Source organism: Aquarana catesbeiana, linkage group LG02, assembly GCF_042186555.1.
Source record: "Aquarana catesbeiana isolate 2022-GZ linkage group LG02, ASM4218655v1, whole genome shotgun sequence".
In the NCBI taxonomy this organism is placed as follows: domain Eukaryota; kingdom Metazoa; phylum Chordata; class Amphibia; order Anura; family Ranidae; genus Aquarana; species Aquarana catesbeiana.
Window position 1 is genome coordinate 488,116,546 of NC_133325.1, and position 23,041 is coordinate 488,139,586.

General features: G+C 40.0%; 1 protein-coding gene across 5 annotated transcripts in view; it reads left to right on the forward strand.

Annotated features, from left to right (window-relative positions):
* The window catches only part of ST7L (suppression of tumorigenicity 7 like), a 289,595-nt gene that overhangs the window by 179,431 nt on the left and 87,123 nt on the right, over window positions 1–23,041 (forward strand). For all 5 annotated transcript variants that reach the window (XM_073615725.1, XM_073615728.1, XM_073615727.1 and 2 more), the window contains 2 exons: window positions 14,130–14,280; window positions 20,318–20,410. In XM_073615725.1, coding sequence (XP_073471826.1) covers window positions 14,130–14,280; window positions 20,318–20,410 — 244 coding nt within the window. The remainder of the gene's footprint in view (window positions 1–14,129; window positions 14,281–20,317; window positions 20,411–23,041) is intronic.

Genomic DNA, 23,041 nt, shown 5'->3' on the forward strand with positions numbered 1-23,041 from the left:
GAAGCCGGAACTACAGAAGAGGCATGGGGTATCAATACACACAGACAGTATTGACTGTCAGCGTGCATTGTGAACAACACTTCAAAAAACACTGGGCGGTATACATCCGCCACATTATTGATTTGCGGCAGAACCCCTGGGGACCACCAAAATTTTCTTGTGGACCATCAGTGGTCGGCGACCACTGTTATAGAGAAATGAGTAAACTGTATGAAGATTGCCACAGATACTGTATGAGGCGATAATCTACACAAGAATAAACATGTACACCTGGGCAATCTAAGCATGCATATTTATACTCCTGCCTTCATGATAAGAAGATGGATCAGAGTTTGGGAGGAAAGAAAAAACTAAAATAGTTTGGAATTTCTTGCAACTGAAATTTGTAGGATAACATAAAAATGTTGTCCTCAACCTTGGTGGCGTCCCTGTCTTACTCTTAAAAGAAAAGAAAAAAAGCCCAGTGGAATTAATCAGATGATGTCACCACCCATGTAAATCCAAGAAAACGGATGATACTTTCATGAGAAATCTGCTGTTCTCCCATGCTGGGAGAGAGTGCTGTAATTTAGTATATAAAATATAGGTTTAGGCAGTAAATCAGGAAAAGCAACCTGAACTATTGAACTTTGCACACACATTCTCCATCTCCCAACCTTTATTTTATGACTTTAGTGTTTGTCAGCCCACATATGTCAATGGATTATGCAATATTACCTGTTATTTTCCTAGACGACTATTAAAAAGGGGGATGTTAAAATGATGGAGGTTTGCAGAGCAACATGAGTTTTTTGTGACTACAGCATAGTGAATGTTATGTGTGTACTTGTTGCTTAGGTTTATAATGTCCAACAAATGCAATTTTACTTTTTATTTAACAGCAATTTCTACAATTTCTTTAAATATAACAGCCATTAAGCAGTGACGGGTATTGGTAGAGCATGAAAGAGTGAGTCTGTTTTATAAACAATACTGTTGTACTGCCCTTCCATTTAGCCTGCCGAATGTGCTTCTGGGGGTCTGTAGAAACAAACTGCCTGATCACTTCTGTCTGAAAGTCAGCAGTAGGATTTATGTGCATTATGCACATCCCACTGCTGTCAAAGTGTGACAAATTCTGGTGGTAGTGAAAGGGTTAAAACATATTTTAAAGCAAAAAAAAAAAATTATATATATATATATATATATATATATATATATATATATATATATATATATATATATATATATATATACACAGTGGGGACGGAAAGTATTCAGACCCCCTTAAATTTTTCACTCTTTGTTATATTGTAGTCATTTGCTAAAATCATTTTAAGTTCATTTTTTTTTCCTCATTAATGTACACACAGCACCCCATATTGACAGAAAAACACAGACTTGTTGACATTTTTGCAGATTTATTAAAAAAGAAAAACTGAAATATCACATGGTCCTAAGTATTCAGACCCTTTGCTGTGACACTCATATATTTAACTCAGGTGCTGTCCGTTTCTTCTGATCATCCTTGATATGGTTCTACACCTTCATTTGAGTCCAGCTGTGTTTGATTATACTGATTGGACTTGATTAGGAAAGCCACACACCTTTCTATTTAAGACCTTACAGCTCACAGTGCATGTCAGAGCAAATGAGAATCATGAGGTCAAAGGAACTGCCTGAAGAGCTCAGAGACAGAATTGTGGCAAGGCACAGATCTGGCCAAGGTTACAAAAAAAATTTCTGCTGCACTTAAGGTTCCTAAGAGCACAGTGGCCTCCATAATCCTTAAATGGAAGACATTTGGGACGACCAGAACCCTTCCTAGAGCTGGCCATCCGGCCAACCTGAGCTATCGGGGGAGAAGAGCCTTGGTGAGAGAGGTAAAGAAGAACCCAAAGATCACCGTGGCTGAGCTCCAGAGATGGAGATGGGAGAAAGTTGTAGAAAGTTAACCATCACTGCAGCCCTCCACCAGTCGGAGTTTTATGGCAGAGTGGCCCGACGGAAGCCTCTCCTCAGTGCAAGACACATGAAAGCCCACATGGAGTTTGCTAAAAAAAACACCTGAAGGACTCCAAGATGGTGAGAAATAAGATTCTTTGGTCTGATGAGACCAAGATAGAACTTTTTGGCCTTAATTCTAAGCGGTATGTGTGGAGAAAAGCAGGCACTGCTCATCACCTGTCCAATACAGTCCCAACAGTGAAGCATGGTGGTGGCAGCATCATGCTGTAGGGGTGTTTTTCAGCTGCAGAGACAGGACAACTGGTTGCAATCGAGGAAATGATGAATGCAGCCATTTACAGGGATATCCTGGACAAAAACCTCCAGAATGCTCAGGACCTCAGACTGGGCCGAAGATTTACCTTCCAACAAGACAATGATCCTAAGCACACAGCTAAAATAACGAAGGAGTGGCTTCACAACAATTCCGTGACTGTTCTTGAATGGCCCAGCCAGTGCCCTGACATAAACCCAGTTGAGCATCTCTGGAGAGACCTAAAAATGGCTGTCCACCAACGTTTACCATCCAACCTGACAGAACTGGAGAGGATCTGCAAGGAGGAATGGCAGAGGATCCCCAAATCCAGGTGTGAAAAAGGGTGCTTCTACTAAATATTGAGCAAAGGGTCTGAATACTTAGGACCATGTGATATTTCTGTTTTTCTTTTTTAATAAATCTGCAAAAATGTCAACAATTCTCTATTTTTCTGTCAATATGGGGTGCTGTGTGTTTAATAACGAGGAAAAAAAATGAACTTAACCACTTGCTGCCCGCCCACCGTCATATGACGGCGGGACGATGCAGCTGTTATCCTGGGCCTCCATCATATGACGTGACGGCCTTCCAGGCCCTCCAGGGGGTGCGCGCACGCCCGCCGCGTCACTCAGGTCCCGGTGCACGTGCCCGGCGGCCGCGATGTCCGCCGGGCACCCGCAATTGCCTGGTAACTGAGCAGGACCGTGGATCTGTGTGTGTAAACACACAGATCCACGTCCTGTCAGAGGAGAGGAGACCGATGGTGTGTTCTTTGTACGGAGGAACACTGATCGTTCTCCTCCCCTTGTGAGTCCCCTCCCCCCACAGTTAGAATCACTCCTTAGGAACATAATTAACCCCTGCAGCGCCCCCTCCTGATTAATCCCTTCATTGCCAGTCACATTTATACAGTAATCAATGCATTTTTATAGCACGGATCGCTGTATAAATGTGAATGGTCCCAAAAATGTGTCAAAAGTGTCCGATGTGTCCGCCGCAATATCGCAGTCACGATAAAAATCGCAGATCGCCACCATTACTAGTAAAAAAAATAAATAAATAAAAATGCTATAAATCTATCCCCTTTTTTTGTAGACGCTATAACTTTTGCGCAAACCAATAAATATAAGCTTATTGCGATATTTTTTACCAAAAATATGTAGAAGAATACGTATCGGCCTAAACTGAGGAAAAAATTTGTTTTAAAAAAAAAAAAAATGGATATTTATTATAGCAAAAAGTAAAAAATATTGTTCAAACTTGTCACTCTTGTTTTGTTTATAGTGCAAGAAATAAAAACCGCAGGGGTGATCAAATATCACCAAAAGAAAGCTCTATTAGTGGGAAAAAAAATGATAAAAATTTCATTTGGGTACAGCACGTTTACTGTGTGTCGTGTGGGAGGGGAGGTATGTCTCTTTCCTCCAGTCAGCTCTCAGAGCTCTCCATTATAAACTGTGCAGCGTGTAACTTCGGATCCCACCCCCTACTTTCTGAAAGCTCAGTCAAGCTGCCCAAATTCTGGACTTTGAACAGATGTAGAGAAGAGATTGCTGCAGATAAACGGGTATAACTTATGTACTGGAATTTGTTTCATCTATGTGTATCACCTGAGGCTATTCACTTCAATGGGTACATGTAGGAGTTTGCAACCACTTTAACCAGTTGCCAAGCAGGCCATAGCCGAATGACGGGTACAGCATGGTCGCATAATTCTTGGAGGCCATCATAGGATGTCCTCCCAGAATCACGCACTCGAGAATGTCCGTGACCATTGGGTCCCCTGGACCTGGCGCATCACGGAACGGGGTAAAGGGCCAATGACAGCGGTCCTTTACCACGTGATTGCTCCCTCCAACCACAGAGCATTCAGTTGTCAACAGACCAGAGCATGCCTGGTTCAGCTCCTCCCACCGATTGGTACATTGTGCGAGGAGAAGAGGGGGCTGGATCCATGCTCATTCTTGCTCATCCATGTCCAGCCATGCTCACCCATGCCCAGCCATGCTCAGCCTTGCTCATCCATCCCCATCCGTGCCTATCCATGCCTCATTCATGGCCCATTCATGCTCCTCCGTGCCTCATCATGTGCTCATCCGTGCCTCATCAGTGCTCATCCGTGCCTCATCAGTGCTCATCCGTGCCTCATCAGTGCTCATCCGTGCCTCATCAGTGCTCATCCGTGCCTCATCAGTGCTCATCCGTGCCTCATCAGTGCTCATCTGTGCCTCATCAGTGCTCATCTGTGCCTCATCAGTGCTCATCTGTGCCTCATCAGTGCTCATCCGTGCCACATGAGTGCTCATCCGTGCCACACCAGTGCTCATCCGTGCCACATCCATGCCCCAGCAGTGCTCATCCGTGCCACTTTAGTGCTCATCCGTGATCATGCGTGCCATACCAGTGCTCATCCATGCCACACCAGTGCTCACCCGTGCCACATCCATGCCACAGCAGTGCTTATCCGTGCCACATTCATGCCACATCAGTTCTCACACGTGCCACATCCATGCCACTACAGTGCCCATCAGTGTCTTATAAAAGTGTAATAGGTAATCAAATTAGATGTGTAATTTATGCCCCTAGAACACCTGATAGTGCTACCTGCATGTTGGGCCTCTGTATGTGGCCATGCTGTGTAAAAGTCTCACGCATGTGGTATCGCCATACTCTGTAGTAGTAGTGGAATGTATTTTGGGGTGTAATTTATGGTATGTACATGTTATGTGATATAAATATCTTATAAATGGACAACTTTGTGTAAAAAAAAAAAAAATGCATTTTCATTTCAATTTCCAAAAACTTGTGGAAAAAAAAATCACATGTTCAAAAAACTCATTATGCCTCATAGATTATACATTGGGGTGTTTACTAGGTAGTCAAGAAATTAAATGTGTAATTTATGTCCTTAGAACACCTGAAGGTGCTCCCCGCATGTTGGGCCTGTCTATGTGGTCAAGCTGTGAAAAAGTCTCACACATGTGGTATCGCCATACTCAGGAGTAGCAGAATGTGTTTTGGGGTGTAGTTTGTGGTATTCATATGCTGTGTGTGAGCAATAACTTGTTATGACAATTTTGTGGGGGGGGGGGGGGGGGGGGAATCTTAATTTTGCAAAGAATTGTGGGAAAAAAATATAACTTTAAAAAACTCACCATGCCTCTTACTAAATACCTTGAACTACTTTCCAAAAGGGGTAATTTGGGGGGTATTTGTACTTTCCTGTCTTGTTAGGGTCTCAAGAAATGAGATAGGCCGTCAGTACATCAGGTGTGATCAATTTTCAGAGATTGGCACCATAGTTTGTAGACTCTATAACTTTCACAAAGACCAAATAATTTACACTTATTTTGGTTATTTTTACCAAAGATATGTAGCAGTATAAATTTTGGCCAAAATGTATGAAGAAAAATTACTAATTCGCTAAATTTTTTTAACCGAAACAAAGAAAAATGCATTTTTTTACAAATTTTTCGGTCTTCTTTCATTTATAGCGCAAAAAAATTAAAAAAAAACAGTGGTGATCAAATCTATCAAAAGAAAGCTCTATTTGTGTGAAAAAGAGGAAAAAAATTTCATATGGGTACAGTATTACATGACTGAGTAATTGTCATTCAAAGTGTGACAGCGCTGAAAGATGAAAATTGGTCTGGTTAGGAAGGGGGCTTAAGGGCAAGTGATTAAAGAAGAATTCCAGGCTTGGTATATTTTACATCGTTACATTGGTCCTGCTTGGACCAATGTAACTATGTAAATACCATATCTGGCTGATGCCCCTGGAAGCTGGAAATCACTAAAGTCAAAACAGCTACTCCAGTGATCTCCATTTGCTTCTCGTCCCGCACTGAGTGGCCGGCCTGATGTATTGAGAATACAGAAGGTCGGCCGCTCAGCACGGGCACCATTCAGAGAATGCTTTGTATTACCTAAATGAATGCAAAGCCTTCTCTTTGACGAGGTGGAGAGTGTGACGTCACTGCCCTATCTCTCCATCTCGTTATTACACCTTATTATATTTCCTTGAGGAAGTTGTGACATCGGACAAGGTTTTCCAATTAAACTGTATATGAATTGTAATATGAATATTGTTGTTTACATAAATGGTTGGTCTAAATGTGATGAAATGGAATTTGTAGACAGTACCATTCACCCTATAAGCTTGCCTACCTCAGTGCAAATAAGGATAGATAAAAAAAATCCCAAAATTTAAACTTGTTGGGTTAGGAATTGATGTTAGTATGATACAATTATAGTAAAATAGAAACCAAGATAAAATCATACATAACAATGGACCGTGAAATGACAGCCCCCCTATAACAAAAAATCAAACAAACACATAACTAATTAAAGTGATATTAAAGGCATGTTATACTTACCTGTTCTGTACAGTGGTTTAGCACAGAGCAGGCCTGATCCTCCTCTTCTCAAGTCCCCCGCCGACGCTCCAGGCTCCTGCCGAGTGCCCCTCTAGCAAGCAGCTTGCTATGGGGGCACCTGAACAGGTTCGTTCCTGAGCCGCTGCTTTGTGTGTCCATTCACACATGGAGCGTAGTTCGGCCCCACCCCCGCTCTCTTTTCATTGGCTCACTGGCTACCTCTGCTCTCTCAGCTAATGAGGAGAGAGGGACCTGGGAGAGCCAAGGTTCCCTTGCATAATGCTGGAGGAAGATCAGGCTCAGGTAGGTATTAGGAAGGGCTGCTGCACACAGATTTTTTTTACCTTCATGCATAGCATGCATGAAGGTAAAAAAAACCTTGAGCCCTTACAACCGCTTTAAAAATGATTACATAGTATAATAATAATGCAGAATGGCAGTACACCTCCACGTGCAAAGCCAAATACCATCTGTGATTAAGGCTAGAGGGGACCCATGTCTGCAACCTAAAAATCCATAAAGCATCTCTTTTCAAGAGCAAATGTCCCAGATCCCTTCCCCTTTGTGGTGAAAACATCCTTTCAATACCATGAAAATAGAAAACAGACATACACTCACTAGCCACTTTATTAGGTACACCTTGCTAGTGCCAGGTTGGACCTTTTGCCTTCAGAACTGCCTTATTTCTTCGTGGCATAGATCAAACAATGTGTTGGAAACATTCCCCTGAGATTTTGGTCTATATTGAAATGATAGCATCACAGAGTTGCTGCAGATTTGTCGGCTGCACATCCATGATGCGAATCTCCTGTTCCACCACATCCCAAAGGTGCTCTATTGGATTGAGATCTGGTGATTTTCAAATCTTCTATTGTACAATTTTGGTTAGCCTGTGCAAATTGTAGCCTCAGTTTCCCGTTCTTAGCTGACAGGAGTGTCACCCGGTGTGGTCTTCTGCTACTGTAGCCCATCTGCTTCAAGGTTCAATGTGTTGTGCATTCAGAGATGGTAGTCTGCATACCTCAGACCAGCCCATCTGGCACCAACAACCATGCCACGTTCAAAGTCTCTTAAATCCTCTTTCTTCCCCATTCTGATGCTCGGTTTGAACTTCAGCAAGTTGTCTTCACCACGTCTAGATGCCTTAATGCATTGAGTTGCTGCCATGTGATTGGCTGATAAGCAATTTGTGTTACCAAGCAATTGAACAGGTGTACCTAATAAAGTAACCGATGAGTGTAAATCCTGCTTGCATAATATAGAAGTGTCTAAACAGATTTGAATGAGACAAGGGTTCTGTGCTCCACAGTAGTGCTTATCAACCCTAAACTTTTAGCCCAGGTTCACACTGTAGTGATGTCAGACACTGCATGTAATTCGCACCCGCACTGCGGTGCTGATCACATGCGATATCTGTACAGTGCAAGTTCAGCCATACAGTTGTATGGCTGAACTCGCATTGGATTTGCATAAAAAATAGCGCAGGGACTTTTATTTCTCCGCACTGGAATCGGATCGCATGGTTGTTCTCACCTATGCCATCTGATTCCTGTCCAAATCCACAGTTCACACTGCGATCTGTGAACCAAACTGGGGGGTGTCATTAACATTGTATTGACACCCGCGGCTGGTTCCCGCATTGCTACAGTGTGAACCTAGGCGGTACTGTCTACAAATTGCATTTCATCACATTTAGACCAACCATTTATGTAAACAACAATATTCATGTTATAATTCATATACTGTTTAATTGGAAAACCTTGTCCGATGTCACAACTTCCTCAAGGAAATATAATAAGGTGGAAACCTTAAACATTTACCTGTTTTGAACAAAGATACGCGGTCGTGTCTCATCTGTTTGGGAAAAAAACACTTATATCATGCTCAAATTTGGTTGATTTTTTTTTCCTCCGGTACATACCTGTTATGTGTCCACAGCTGCATCAACAGCAATGATTTGTGAATAGAGGCAAACATCCGACTTACAAACGACTCCTACTTACAAAAGGAGGGAGACAACAGGAAGTGAGAGGAAATCTACCCCTAGGAAGGGAAATTTACTGATGTAAGAGTTATCATGGGAAAAAAAGTGTCTCCACTAAAACTTTATCAACAATCCTTGTTTCCACAACAACCCAAAATTTTCAAAATCCAATGGTCACAGGGACAGAAAGTGAGGTGAAATCTTCTGAACAGGGGCACAGACAGCAAAATAAACCTTTCAGGGGTATTAACCCTTCCCTATGCTATCCAAAAAACTTTAAAAATGTTTTTTTGGCTGGAGCTACACTTAAAAAATGTACCTGTTCCACCCTACAAACAAATTCAACTTAAGAACAAACCTATGGAATCTTGTTTGCAACCTGGGGACTGCCTGTATGTAGTTTTTCTTCTTTTATGGAATTTCTGGAATGATCACGGCATTATCTCATCATCTCTGTACTGTACCTCTGGACTTGCCTGATATGGAGTTTTTTACAATGCTTATCAAATCTCTGAAAGATGAGATACTAGCTTCCAATATGAGTTTGGCCTCATCAATTTCAACAGGACAGGTCAATAGATGTTTATAGATATTAGAGTATCATAATTTTGGTTACAGTGCTGATATACCTAAATCATTACTGTTGGTTTCAATACTGTAAGGCAGCCCATATACTGACATTTTTTTTTCCTTCAGCCAGTGGGTTGAAGGAAAAAAAAATACCTGATTCTCCCATCCGCACACTCTATGTGGATTGGGGAATCCGTCCTGCTGTGGTTTTGTATTCTGGCAGTGGGGCAACCTTCCCCACCTTCAGAATCCAGTGATCAGTATTTCCGGCATTAGCCGTCAGCACTGATCATTCAGGAAAAAGCCGACAGGCTGGTTGTAGACAAGTCGATCAATAGATCGACTTGTCTACAACCACCCTTGCCCATACCTGGTTCAAAATTTGAATCTTGATCCATGTACGGTTGGCTTGATAATGGAAGAATATAATGTGCATTCAAATGTACGTTTCAAGCAAAAAAAGGTAACCTAATCTGAACAAATCACACTTTACATCCCCATAGTCGTAACTGAGCCATATTATGTGCACGTATTTTAAATAAATTGTTAAATTGATGTGTATACCCTTTGTACAAATTAACTATTATATTACAAGCTCTAGCATTTCCTATGTTTTGTTTTTAGACTCACACCAAAGTTACAATTGGATTTCTTTGATCATTTTATTAACTGCTTTCCTTAACACATACTTTCTGAATACCTGGACTTATACAGAACAAATCCGTAGATTATTTACTTATCTGAAAAAGTATCTTAACTTTCCCTTATCTTTAGGTAACACTGATGAGTTTGGGTTCTGGTCAAGCAAAGCGTGTTTGCTGCATGAGTGATTCTTTCTATGCTTGCTCTAGGCAATCCTGCTGGAGGGTGATATGTCAGCTAATCCTCTGTAATCCTCTTTGTTTAACACACCAATGATGGTCTGCATGGATCCTCTGTGGGAAAACCTCTCATGTACCCAACGACATTTCACCTCATGGGTTTAACTAGGCCTTTGTTAAGTCCCTCCAACATAGCCATATCTTGTCACGCAAATATGGAATTTAATTTGTGAGATCCCATATTGGATGCTTTAACAGCTTTTGAATGAAAGGGTTTTTGGCAAATCTATTGGGCTACTTTAATACATATGAGAAAGGCAATCACAAATGTGGCTTTAAATTGCTCTAAACACAAGATGGTAGTCAGATGTGCATGCATAATCTGTACGCCATACATCTCTTTATTAACAGACTATAGCATATGTTTACACACGTTTCATATGGGCATGCATGTCTTTGCACGTAGAAGCTAAAGTCTTGGGGGGGAGGGGAGGTAGCCAGCAGATGCGCATACGTTTTAGACAGGCACGAAGAAATGCGGTAAAGTAAGAATTCTTTAAAAATTTATATTTTAATGGTTTATTTTTCATCAGTTTACAAAATGCAAAGTGAGCAAACAAAAGATAAATCAAATCCATATTTGGTGTGACTACCCTTTGGCTTCAAACCCACATCAATTCTTAAACTTCCATAAAGTCAGGGATTTTGTAGGATTAGAGTTATGTGTATGATTAACCAATTATACCAAGCAGGTGCTGATGATCATCAATTTCATATGCATGTTGAAACAGTCATTAACTGAAACAGCTGTGTGAGCGGCTTAATACTGGGTGAGGAAGATCCAGACTCTGCTACTAAGGTCAAGTGGTTGAAGACAGTTTTATGTCACAGGTCATACACCATGGCAAGACTGAGCACAGCAACAAGACAGTTATACTACATCAGCAAGGTCTCTCCCAGGCAAAGATTTGAAAGCAGACTGGGGTTTCAAGATGTGCTGTTCACGCTCTTTTGAAAAAGCACAAAGAAACAGCCAGCATTGAGGACTGCAGGCATAGTAGTCGGCCAAGAAACCTAATGCAGCAGATGAGACACCTCATGTTTACTTCCCTTCGTCATCGGAAGATGTCCAGCAGTGCCATCAGCACAGAACTGGTGGAAGCCAGTGGGACCCAGGTGCACACATTTACTGTCTGAAGAAGTCTGGCCAGAAGTGGTCTGCACGGAAGAATCGTGGCTAAAAAGCCATACCTCCGACATGACAACAATGCTAAGCGATTCAACTATGCACAAAAACCGGGGTGCAGAAAAATGGCAGCAGGTGTTCCTGGCTGATGAATCAAAATTTGAGGTTAGCAGGAGGTAGTTTGTTCGCTGAAGGGCTGGAGAGCGATACGATAATGAGTGTCTTCAGGCAAGAGGCATTTCTGCTAATTGAGTTGGATATTTGGTCAGGATCAATGGTGTCCTCAATGCTGCGAAATACAGGCAGATGCTTATCCATCCTTCCATACCATCTGGGAGGCATGTGATTGGGCCAAAATATATTCTGCAGCAGGGCAATGACCCCCAAACATGCAGCCAATGTCTTCAGCATAAAGAAGAACAAGGAGTCCTGGAAGTGATGGTTTTTGCCCCCACAGAGTCCTGATCACATCATCAAGTCTGTCTTGGAATTACATGAAAAGACCTAAAGATTTGAGGCAGCCTACATCAACAGAAGATCTGTGGTTAGTTCTTCAAGATGTATTAAACAACATACCTGCCAAGTTACTTCAAAAACTGTGTGCAAGTGTACACTGAATTGTTGCTGGTTTGAAGGTGAAGGTGAATATTGAATTAATTTGGATTCCTCTTCTGTTCATTTAATTTCCATTTTGTTAAATGATACAAATAAACTATTAGCACTTCTATTTCAGAAAGTGTTCTTAATTTACAGCATTTTTCATACCTGTCGAATGCTTTTGCACAGTAGTGTACATCTAGCCATTCCCTTTCTTTTTATTTACTATTAATAGTGAACAACATATATGTCAGTTGAGATGGTATACCAATGAAAAAGAAGTGTAACAGCAATTTATAGTTGCTAGAAACCTTTTCAATAGAGTCATAGTCTATACAGCAGTCAGGAGAACAGGAGAAAGAGACAAGCCTTAAGCCGACCGTCTTGTATCGATCTGATCATACAATCGGTCATTCAATGTGACCAAAATGGTTGAATTGAATGAAATCCAAATATCCTCCATTTAATTGATTTAGTGAGATCTTGATTAATTGTAATTGATTTAAAACGATCAGCTGTGGCTGTATTTTGTCGATTGCTACTGATTGATCTAACAAATATCTGCATGTGTTGGGGAAATTTATCACAATTCAGATCAATTAACCGCTTCCAGACCAGCCAACACAGTTATACTGCGGCAGGTTGGCTCCCCTGCACCAGCCATCGTAGCTGCATGTCGGCTCTTTAAGACGCCTCTGGCGGCGCGCGCACTCCCAAAGTGTGTCGCCGGAGCCGATGTGAGTGCCCGGCGGGCGCGATGATCGCCAGGCACCCGCGATTGTTCATTACAGAACGAGAACGGGGATGTGTGTGTGTGAAAACACACAAATCCCGGTTCTCTCAGGGGAGATGAGACAGATTGTGTGTTCATACTAAGTATGAAAACCGATCTCTCTCTTCCCCTAGTCAGTCCCATTCTCCCTACATTTAGAACACACCTAGGGAACACAGTTAACCCCTTGATCATCCCCTAGTGTTAACTCCTTCCCTGCCAGTGAAATTTATGCAGTCATCAGTGCAGTTTTATAGCACTGATCGCTGTATAAATGTCACTGGTCCCAAAAATGTGTCAAAAGTGTCCGATTTGTCCTCCGCAATATTGCAATCCCGATAAAAATCGCAGATCACCGCCATTACTAGTAAAAAAAATAATAATAATAAATATGCCATACATCTATTCCCTATTTTGTAGACGCTATAACTTTTGCACAAACCAATCAATATACGCTTAGTGCAATTTTTTTTTACCAACAATATGTAGAATACATATCGGCCTAAACTGAGGGAACATTTTTTTTTTTTTAATTTGGGATATTTATTATAGCAAAAAGTAAAAGATATTGTGTTTTTCTTCAAAATTATCGCTTTTCTTTTGTTTACAGCACAAAACATAAAAACCGCAGAGGTGATCAAATACCACCAAAAGAAAGCTTTATTTGTGGGAAAAAAAGAACGTCAATTTTGTTTGGGTATAGCGGCGCACGACAGTGCAATTGTCATTTAAAGCGACGCAGTGCCATATTGCAAAAAAATGGCCTGGTCATTGAGGAGCCAAATCTTCTGGGGCTGAAGTGGTTAAATTATCCTTTTTAAATAGATTATTTATATGTATAACTGATATATGATAAATTTGATCAATATTTTCAGTTAATCCTACATTGCAGAACAATAGTGTGTGTGTTGCTTTGTTCGATGATGAATCGCTTGCGATCACTAGTACTTAAATCAGTTACAAATTACTGTGTGCAAAGCCACCTTTAGACTTAGCAGGAAAGCTCCCTATATTGGGACGGTACATAATTCTATTTGAGGTTTTTGTATGTGTACTGTACATTTATGCCTCCTCACATAATAAATATACACAGGGCACTCATTCTTTTAAGTTATTCAAATGAATATACTGGTATTTAGGGTGTTTTCAATTAAAAGCACCCCAAAAACTTTTAAATAACTTTGCAAATACTTTTTTTCCACGTTCAATATATGTTTTATGCATTCATTTTAATTATCGCTTGTTATTCGTTTGTTTTTACATTTTATCGCTATTGTCCCACTTCTGTTATTTTTGCTATTGTTTTTGCTAATAAGCATTTATTTTTATTTTTTTTTAATAGGGTATCACATTTGATCAATTGCAATACAGCTTTAGTAGTGGTAATTTCATTTTCCTCATTAGGAAGAAACGGAGAGTGAGAAAAGGAATTAGACCATTAATAGCCCTTTACATAAACCTATTGGGCCTTCCCAGAAGTGTTGAATTAGACAATAAACTGTTTACTTTAGAGACTTTATAGTTATTTAATAAAAAAAATGTGTTGTTATACCTAAAGTATCCTGTGTTTTATTGTTCTAGTATTTGCTAGAAATGAAAAGCTTGATAATGCCACCAGAGCATATATTGAAACGTGGAGACAGTGAGGCTGTAGCATATGCCTTTTTCCATCTTCAACACTGGAAACGGGTAGAGGGTGCATTGAATTTACTGCACTGCACATGGGAGGGCAGTAAGTATGGCTTGTTATTATACTGTACCGTTTGTTGCTTCATTGCTTAGGTTCATAACCTGCCCATCTTAATTAAATTGTCAGCACCAGTGGAATGCTCTGCTGCCTGTATTAATTTCAAAGGGGCCCCTACCACTTGTGCTATTGTTTGAAGTGGGAATACTAATTTAGTTATGTCAGTGCACCATTCAGCAGAGATCAAAGAGATCATCCTATCTTTATCTGTCCCAGTAGGATCTGGGTAATGAAGGTTTGTTTTTAAAATTAGACTTATGTGTAACTTTTTTATATTTTGGTTTTCACATGAAATTATGATTTTCATAGTTTAGTTATTGCTCAACATAAATACTGTGCCATTTAAACCGTGCTTGTATTTCAATCAACAGAAAATGTGTTGTCTAGTGTGTGGATAATTTCACTATTAAGAACATCACATTCAGTTTTACGTATAGTTTTATTACTTAGGAGAACCTAAGTTTTATTCCTTGAACTTATTCGAGGATCTAAAAACTCAGTTTTAGATGAAATTCAAACAGGCTTTACAGAATGTATAGCAGTTTTGTATATATTTATTTTTGTTTATTATAGCCAGGCCAAAAATGTTTTAGATTTAATACAGTTACATTTTTTAACTATCTATAGATAAAAAAGAGTGACAAACATTTTTGTCAGTTAAAGGATAAGTTCACCTTTTTAAAAATAAATTAAATAAATGCAGGTAAAAAAAGGATTCAAATGTAATTACTGGTATTCAAACAAACTGCGCCCTCCTTGAGTCCCCACCACTGCGCTCAGGAAAAAGTGTCTATTGCAGCACTTATTGTGAGTCAAAATGTGAATTATATAAACCTATGTGAAAAAAGCTGCCACTTTAAATGTAAACTTAAACTGGTCTATATTAATTAATTCCTCTCCCTCTGAATTCAACACTCACCGGATGAATATGCCTCACACGTGTTTTGGGAAAAGCGCATAAGACACTGTATACAGTGTGCTCAAACTCCATGTTCCATCCGACCCAGTGTCATTTCATTCCATATGTAAATAAAAAATGTGCACATAGTGTGATACCGTAAAACACCACATTTATTGAACTTTAAAACCTTTTGCTCTGTTGCTGTCAGTGCACATGTAAACAGCCTGGTGTCTGCAGCTTTTCAGGCCACAATTCAAGTCACCGCCATTTGATGGAAGAAGATAGAAGGTTTTAAAGTTGGCGCTTTTGCCAAAACACGAGTGTGTGAGGCATATTCATCTGGTGAGTGTTGAATTCAGAGGGAGAGGAATCACTGGCATGTGTGATTTGGTGGACATTTTTTCAGCAATTTGCACACTTCTTCACAGTGTTCTCTTCTATGGACATTTTTACGGATGCATCTCTTCTTTTATATATGATGGACTTTTGAAAGAATTTTCAGTTTAATAGTGACACACACACAAGTGTCATTTTATTATTTTAATTCACTTTTGAAAGAATTTTCAGTTTAATAGTGATACACCTAAGTGTTATTTCGATTATTTTAGTACACTGGTTTTATATTTTGAACACTGAGGCATGTTATATCACTGAATTTTGAATTTTTTTTTAGGTTGTTTTATTCACAGAATAAAGGGAGACACATAGATATTGCATATATCAGCCTAATACACTGATTGGACACTTTGAATATTGGGGTATGATATATCACCAATAATAGCGCCGCTTATATTAATTTCTTTGGGATTTACAAATTAATATAGACCAAAAAAAGGATTCAATCTTCTTGTACTCTTAATCTTCTAATCTTCCACCACACCAATGTGTTAGTAAAACCTCTCCCTCTGAAGAGCGCACTCACCAGCTTGTGTTGCCTCTCACTCTCGTGTTTGGCAAAAAATGCAATTGAACCACACCTGGGTTGCAAACGATGATCCGTGACTCAAATCAGAAAAGCTCCATATGTGAAAAACAAATGAGAGTGAGAGGCAACACAAGCTGGTCAGTGCGCTCTTTAGAGGGAGAGGTGTCACTAACACGTTGGTGTGGTGGAAGATTAAGAGTACAAGAAGATTGAAGTCTTTCATTTATTTGCTTTGCCTACTTACATTTATGGACTATATTATCATTATATAGACTTATTTTCACTTATCACTGGGTGTTTTATATTTACATATTTTCATCATTATAACTACAGAATCATTGTTTCATTCTCTGATTCACAGTTATATATCATTGTCACTAGCGCCACTATCTCCTCCTATTTTTCTATTATAATTATAGGTTGCGATTTTGGATATTCTACACATTTTTATTTAAGTGGCAGCTTTTTATCACATATTACTATTTTGTAGTACACACTATTTTTTGATTTATTCTTTGGCCCAGTGATGGGAGAGGATATTAGGGGCGGCTATTTATATTCCTTTACCAACATACCATTCTCAGTGTATCTGTCTGCTTGTCCCTCGTATGGGCAGACACATCTAAGCTGACAGGAAGAATGACAGCGCTCTGGTAGTTCATTGAAACTACAAACAAGTCAACAGCCATAAAGGATGTCAGGTCTTGTAGTTTCCCATTCACAGGGGACTGTGAATGAATGATGTGGCTGGGCGGGCAGAGCCCCACACAGCCATGTTATTTTCAAACAGTGACAGCGGGCGTATGGAAAAGATGCCAACCTGCTGTCATTGGGAAGGGGGGAGAGGCTGCAGCTGCTGGAACAAGTTACATGTTCCACCCTACATATGGAAAGTTCAGTTCAACGTTTCAAACAGAGCCTCAAAACAAGTGTACATTGATTTTATTTTTTTGTTCAACCCACAGTGCTCTGGGAACCCTTTGTCATGTATGCATATATTAAAAGTTTATTTGTAAAGCATAGAATATGTGTTTGAAAATTCTTAAAATTAACAGATAACATCATAAAAGTTTTGACTTTAAAATATATTTACATTTACAGTATATTTATTTCTTTAAATAAATCTGTTTGTCTCAGTCTGATATTTCTGTTTGAATTTCGGGTGTTAAAGGTTGCCTAAAATTCTACAAATGCTGCACTGTTAACTTTTTAATTCCATATAATGTTTCCCAGGTCCTAAATGTGCATAGAAATGCCAAATTACAGAGTCCCATAGCTTTTTAAATTCCTCTTTTCAGGAGACTCTGTTATCTGACATTGTTATGCATTCTCAGGAGTTGAGGCAATGGAGGTGATTTACTATAACTGGAGAGTGCAAAATCTTGTGCGGCTGCGCATGGTAACCAATCAGCTTCCAGTATTTTGGAGTTTTTTTTTGTCAAAGTTTAATTGAACCAGCTGAAGTTAAAAGCTGATTTGCTACCATACACAGCTGTACCAGATTCTGAGTGCATCAGTTTTAGTAAATATCCCCCAATGTGTGAAGTCATTCAGTTAACTGGTTGCTGAGGAAGGTTCTTCACAATAGTTACTACCTAATTTTCTAGCAAGCACATCCATATAAAGGACATCCATACATGTTACTAAAGCATTTTTGACCTTTATGTGGTCAATAGACATTTACTGGAACTTTATATGGTTTGTATAGGTGGACATTTAGAATCTGACTGCTCATCTTAGCACCGCCTGCTTCAAAGTCTGTTTAAAGGAAGTGAAGCTTCTTTACACAGCTTATAGTGTTCAATGAACCCTATCATCTAGTGCTCCAAAGTTGTACACAGATGCTTGAAATTGGACTTGTGCAATTTATTTACATCAACCTTAATTGTAAAGCACATGTATCTATCTAGTGATCAAACACAGTTGTGCAGAGGGCAGCTCCGCTTGTTTGGTTGTAAACATGAAAGTGGTGCTAGTAAGAGCCATCAGATGGACTCTAAAAGTAATTTTCACAGGCACTTAGGTGAAGTATCTAATATTTTTGCGCCAGGCTTGCCATATGCAGAAAGGTCAGGTCTGAGTGCCTGTACACACCTGACAGTTTAGCATACCAATGCAGTACATGATAACTGTTGGTCTGTTTTACTCAGTGGCTTAGTACAGCTTCTTGTGTTTACATGGGGTACACAGTGACCACATATAAGAGAGCCGTTTTCAGCACACAGATTGAAACTACTCCTAGAAATTATGTATTAAACATGACTGGTACCAAAAAACAAAAATGAAAATTGGTGCCTTAGATGTAATGTCTGCATTGATTTTCTTTTTCTCTGACTTTAGTTTTTAGTGCCGGTTCACACTGCTGCGATGCGAATTTGTTCCGTTTTTTTGTCCTGTGTATGGTGCGATTTTACCGCGAAATTACAGCGATTTTAACGCGAATTTCAGAAGTTGGTCATAGCTGCGATTGATGTTCTAGCCAATGGAATCATAATGGAAAAAAAAAAAAGGGTGTTAACTTCCTGTGTATTTCCTGGTTTTTGTGGAGAGTAGTGTGGTGGAATTCGCACATATCTGAACCAACAATGCGATTCCAGAACGATTTACATTAATGTCTATGGAGGCTAAATTCGCAACGCAACGCTGTAAACTCACACAAGACCCTTTTTTTTTAATCGCATTCATAGAGGAACCGCAATGCATGTATGTGAACGACGGTCATAGAAAACAATGACTTTAGGGATGACATGCGAATGTTTTTGACGCATCAAATTCGCCATGAACTCGCATCAGTGTGAACCGGCACTGAATTATTTTAACCTAGTGATCTGCCAGTAATACATTTTCTATTCTAGTATGACAGCAATTACTCATTGTACTATATCAATGGAGGAGCAGTGTTTTGTAGTTCACAAAGGCAAAGATGGCTGATAACATTTCATGTGATTTTAATGCAAGCTCACTGGATTTCTGGCTGGACCAGCAGCTATTTTTTGCACATTGAACAGATATAACAAACACTTGTAATATGTGTGACGACCAAAATAGGAAGCAAAAGAGAAGAAGTAATTTGCTTGGGTTTACATACAACGTAAGGAGTTGTTAGTACACCCCATTAGCATCATCTTTTTATAATATAAAATTGATTCATGTTGGAGAAGCTTTATCTTTAATTTAAGCATCTCTTCAGTTACTATCTTCCTTCTTTGGGCTTGTGTCATGAGAAGTATTTATATAGTGTATCATATTCCCATCTTCTCTTGCTAAAAAGCAATACGTGTCTTGAAAACTCTGTAGGAGAGACTGACAGCATACAGGTTGGGGTTGATTTACGAAAGGCAAATCCACTCTGCACTATGGGTGCACTGGAAGTGCAGTCACTGTAGAGCTGAGGGGGAAGATCTGAAATGTGGGGAATCTCTGCTGATTGTATCATCCAGTCATGTGCAAGCAAAAATGCTGTTTTTTATTTTCCTTGCATGTTCCCCGCAGATCTACAGCGACTGCACTTGGAAGTGCACATGAAAAGGCAACGTGGATTTGCCTTTGGTAAATAACCCCCTATGTGTATTATAAAGCTCCACTTTATTTGATGTGTGGAAGATGTGAGAGTAACTCATTAAAAAAATACTACTTGAGCATAACAATTCTTCACGTGTACACATGTGCCTAATCTGAGAATTGTATTCAGCTATATGACTGCACATCTACAGTTGAGCATATCATAAAGTTACAATGTTGATCTGCTGCAGCCTATGTTGTTCTTGGTTTTCCCAGTTACCACCTCAGCAGGATAGTGTCAGAACTTGCAGCAATGCCATATCACAAGCTACTGCAAACCCAGCACACATATATAGTAAGACAGCAGCTGGTGTATTTGGTATGTTCCTTTTCACGTGTATCCAGCTTTTTGGAGCACTTTGATCCAAGATACTATGGGGGCTATGTTTAAAAAGAAATCGCTGAGCGGATGTCTTAGGCATTCATACAGGCACAACAAATGATTGCTGTATTGTTTTTGTAATACATGATTGTCGGCTCCCCCATGGTTATTTTTTTAAACATAGATCTTTAAGTGTAAGAATAATGAGAAATACATATTTTACGCATATTTTAAGCATATTTTTTATATTTGTTTTGTTTGTAACGTTTATTAACTGATAAAAACTTACTTTTTTTTTTGTCTCCATAAAAAGCATTTAGGATTCTCCCATATCCCCTAGAAAAGGGACACCTTTTTTATCCATACCCCGGGTGTACAGAAAATGCTGACAGAGAACTCTTGCCAGGTATGTAGTGTAAAGGCTCCCATGGACATGTCTTCTGTCTGATATACACATATTTAGATTGTGCTACCAGGTTTGGTTCGTGGTTGTATTAAGGCACAATTTAGGAAAGCGGATGTTTCCATCTTATAATTGGATTTTCCGTAATCTAGGTTTTATAACAAAACAGACTCACATTTGGCTACCCTGCGTGTATAGTCTGGCTATTTAAAAAACCAAAAAAAACAATTGTTCTACAAACTTGACTTCTTTTCAGGTGAACTTGAATGTTTGCTTATAGAGTCCTGATAGGGAGTTCTGGATCACAGGTTTGTCCTAGAAACAAACCTGTAGACTTGGCTGGTTAAAACCTTTGCAGTTGGTTGATTCTTCCAATGTGCTGACCTCGATATGGTACATTAGAAAAGGTGTACAGACATTTGAACATTCCTGAATCCAACTGTAAAGAACCAGATCTGATGAATGTTCTCTTATGCCCTGTACACGCGGTCGGACCTTCCGACGGAATATGTGCGATCGGAGCTTGTTGTCAGAAATTCCATCCTGTGTGGGCTCCATCGGACTTTTTCCATCGGAATTTCCGTTTTAAAGTCCCAACGTACGTGTTTTACGTCACCGCGTTCAGAACGATCAGATTTTCCGACAACTTTGTGCGACCATGTGTATGCAAGACAAGTTTGAGCCAACATCCGTCGGAAAAAATCCATGGATTTTGTTGTCGGAATGTCCGATCGTGTGTACAAGGCATAACGCTTCTAAGGCACTTCTAGATGTATAACAGATCTGATCAGATCTGTTATACATTTTTAGTCATCAAGGGTATTTGGAAAACTTGTAACAAGAGGTCTAATTTCTGATTACTACAGTTTGAATAAGTTTGAGCAGTCAGGGAACATAAAACACCAATGACCAATAAAGCGTTCTTCAGAAGATGTTTGTGTTCCCGTGTTGGAAATTTTAGGCCCCATTCAGCCCAGAATGTGGTGTGTAAATCTGTGCGCATTTCCTGCACTGCATTCAAAACGCACTGCAGTTGCGATCTGTAGCGGGTGTCAATGTAAATCACTTCTCGCTCAGCCAATCTATATATATGGCCAGGTGGGTTCTCTCCAGTTGCGGAAAGATGTCATATCACATCCTTCCGCTTACGCGTGCTCCCTGGGACACACAGCTGCACGATCTGTCATCTGCTGTGTCACATGATACAGGCTCAATTACAGCGGTGTTCCTGATCACTGCCACAACAGCCACAGTGTCCCTGATCACTGCCATAGCAGCCACTGTGTCACCTCAATGACTTGTTCACATGTGTGATGCTCTCTGAAGAGCCATCCATGTTCGGATCACTCCTCTGAGAGCATTTGACAGGCAGTGAGGAAGCACTGTATCACCTTCTTACCACCTGCTTTAACTCTCTGAATTCCACACAAGTAACCCCATTCACTTGAATTAGTCACAGTCGGTGGGCATACTGGGGGTATAATTCTTTCCACAGCAGCAAAGTATCGTAGCCATGGCAGGTGTACACCCCCAGCTACTGGGGGTAAAAAGGGTAGTGGTTGAGGCGTGTTTTGCTGACCCCCCCCCCCTTCAGTTCATATGTATATGAGCCCTAATAGTGCAGCCAGTCACAGTTCTCCAATTACCACCACACCAGCCACAATTTTGCCAGACCGGTGTAGCTAAAATTAGTGTCCCTGATTTGCCTGATTATTGACCATGTTTCTGCCTGTACCTGAACTTACCTATCTGAACATCCAACTGACTATGTTCCTGCAAGACACCAGTCTCAACCACCCCTTGTGGATAACTGCACTCCTGGAACCACAGGAACTCTCTTGTTCCTCCTTCTTTAGTCTCCTGATTTTTCTGGCCAATGAGCATGGCCTTTTTGGGGGCAGCCACATACCATTAGACTAGGCTTACTTGGCTTATAGGAATAGGGACTGCTAAAGGAGATGCTACTTTAAGCTGTATTCCCTGATTACTCATATAGAGGCCAGCATTACAGTACCTTGGTTTTGATAAAGTTGGTTGATTTGTGTGATGCACAAGATACATAGTCCGGTACATAATCAGTCCAGGTACTGAAAAAGTCTCGCACATGTGGTATCGCCATACTCAGAGTAGCAGAATGTGCTTTGGGTTGTAATTCTAAGTATGCCCATGCTGTATTGATGACTTTGTAAATAAAATTATTTTCATTTTCTTGTGAAAACCTTGTGGCAAAAAATTAAATCTTCAAAAGACTCGGCATGCCTCTTAGAAAATACCTTGAAATGTTTGCTTTCCAAACTGTGATAATTTTTCTGGGTGTTTCCACTGTCCTGATGCTCCAGGGCCTCCAGAAATGTGATACTGTAGGTAGTCAGGAAATTAGATGCATAATTTATGCCCCTAGAAAGCCCGAAGGTGCTCCTTGGATTTTGGGGCCCTCTGTGTGACTAGCCTGCAAAAAAAAATCTCACACATGGTATCCCCATACTCTGGAAGAGTAGCAGAATGTGCTTTGGCGTGTAATTCTAAGCATGCCAAAGTATGTTACAAATATCTTATTAATTGACAACTTTGTGTAAAAAAAAAAATACATTTTAATTTTCTTTCCTGTATATTCCAAAAACTTGTGGCAAAAAA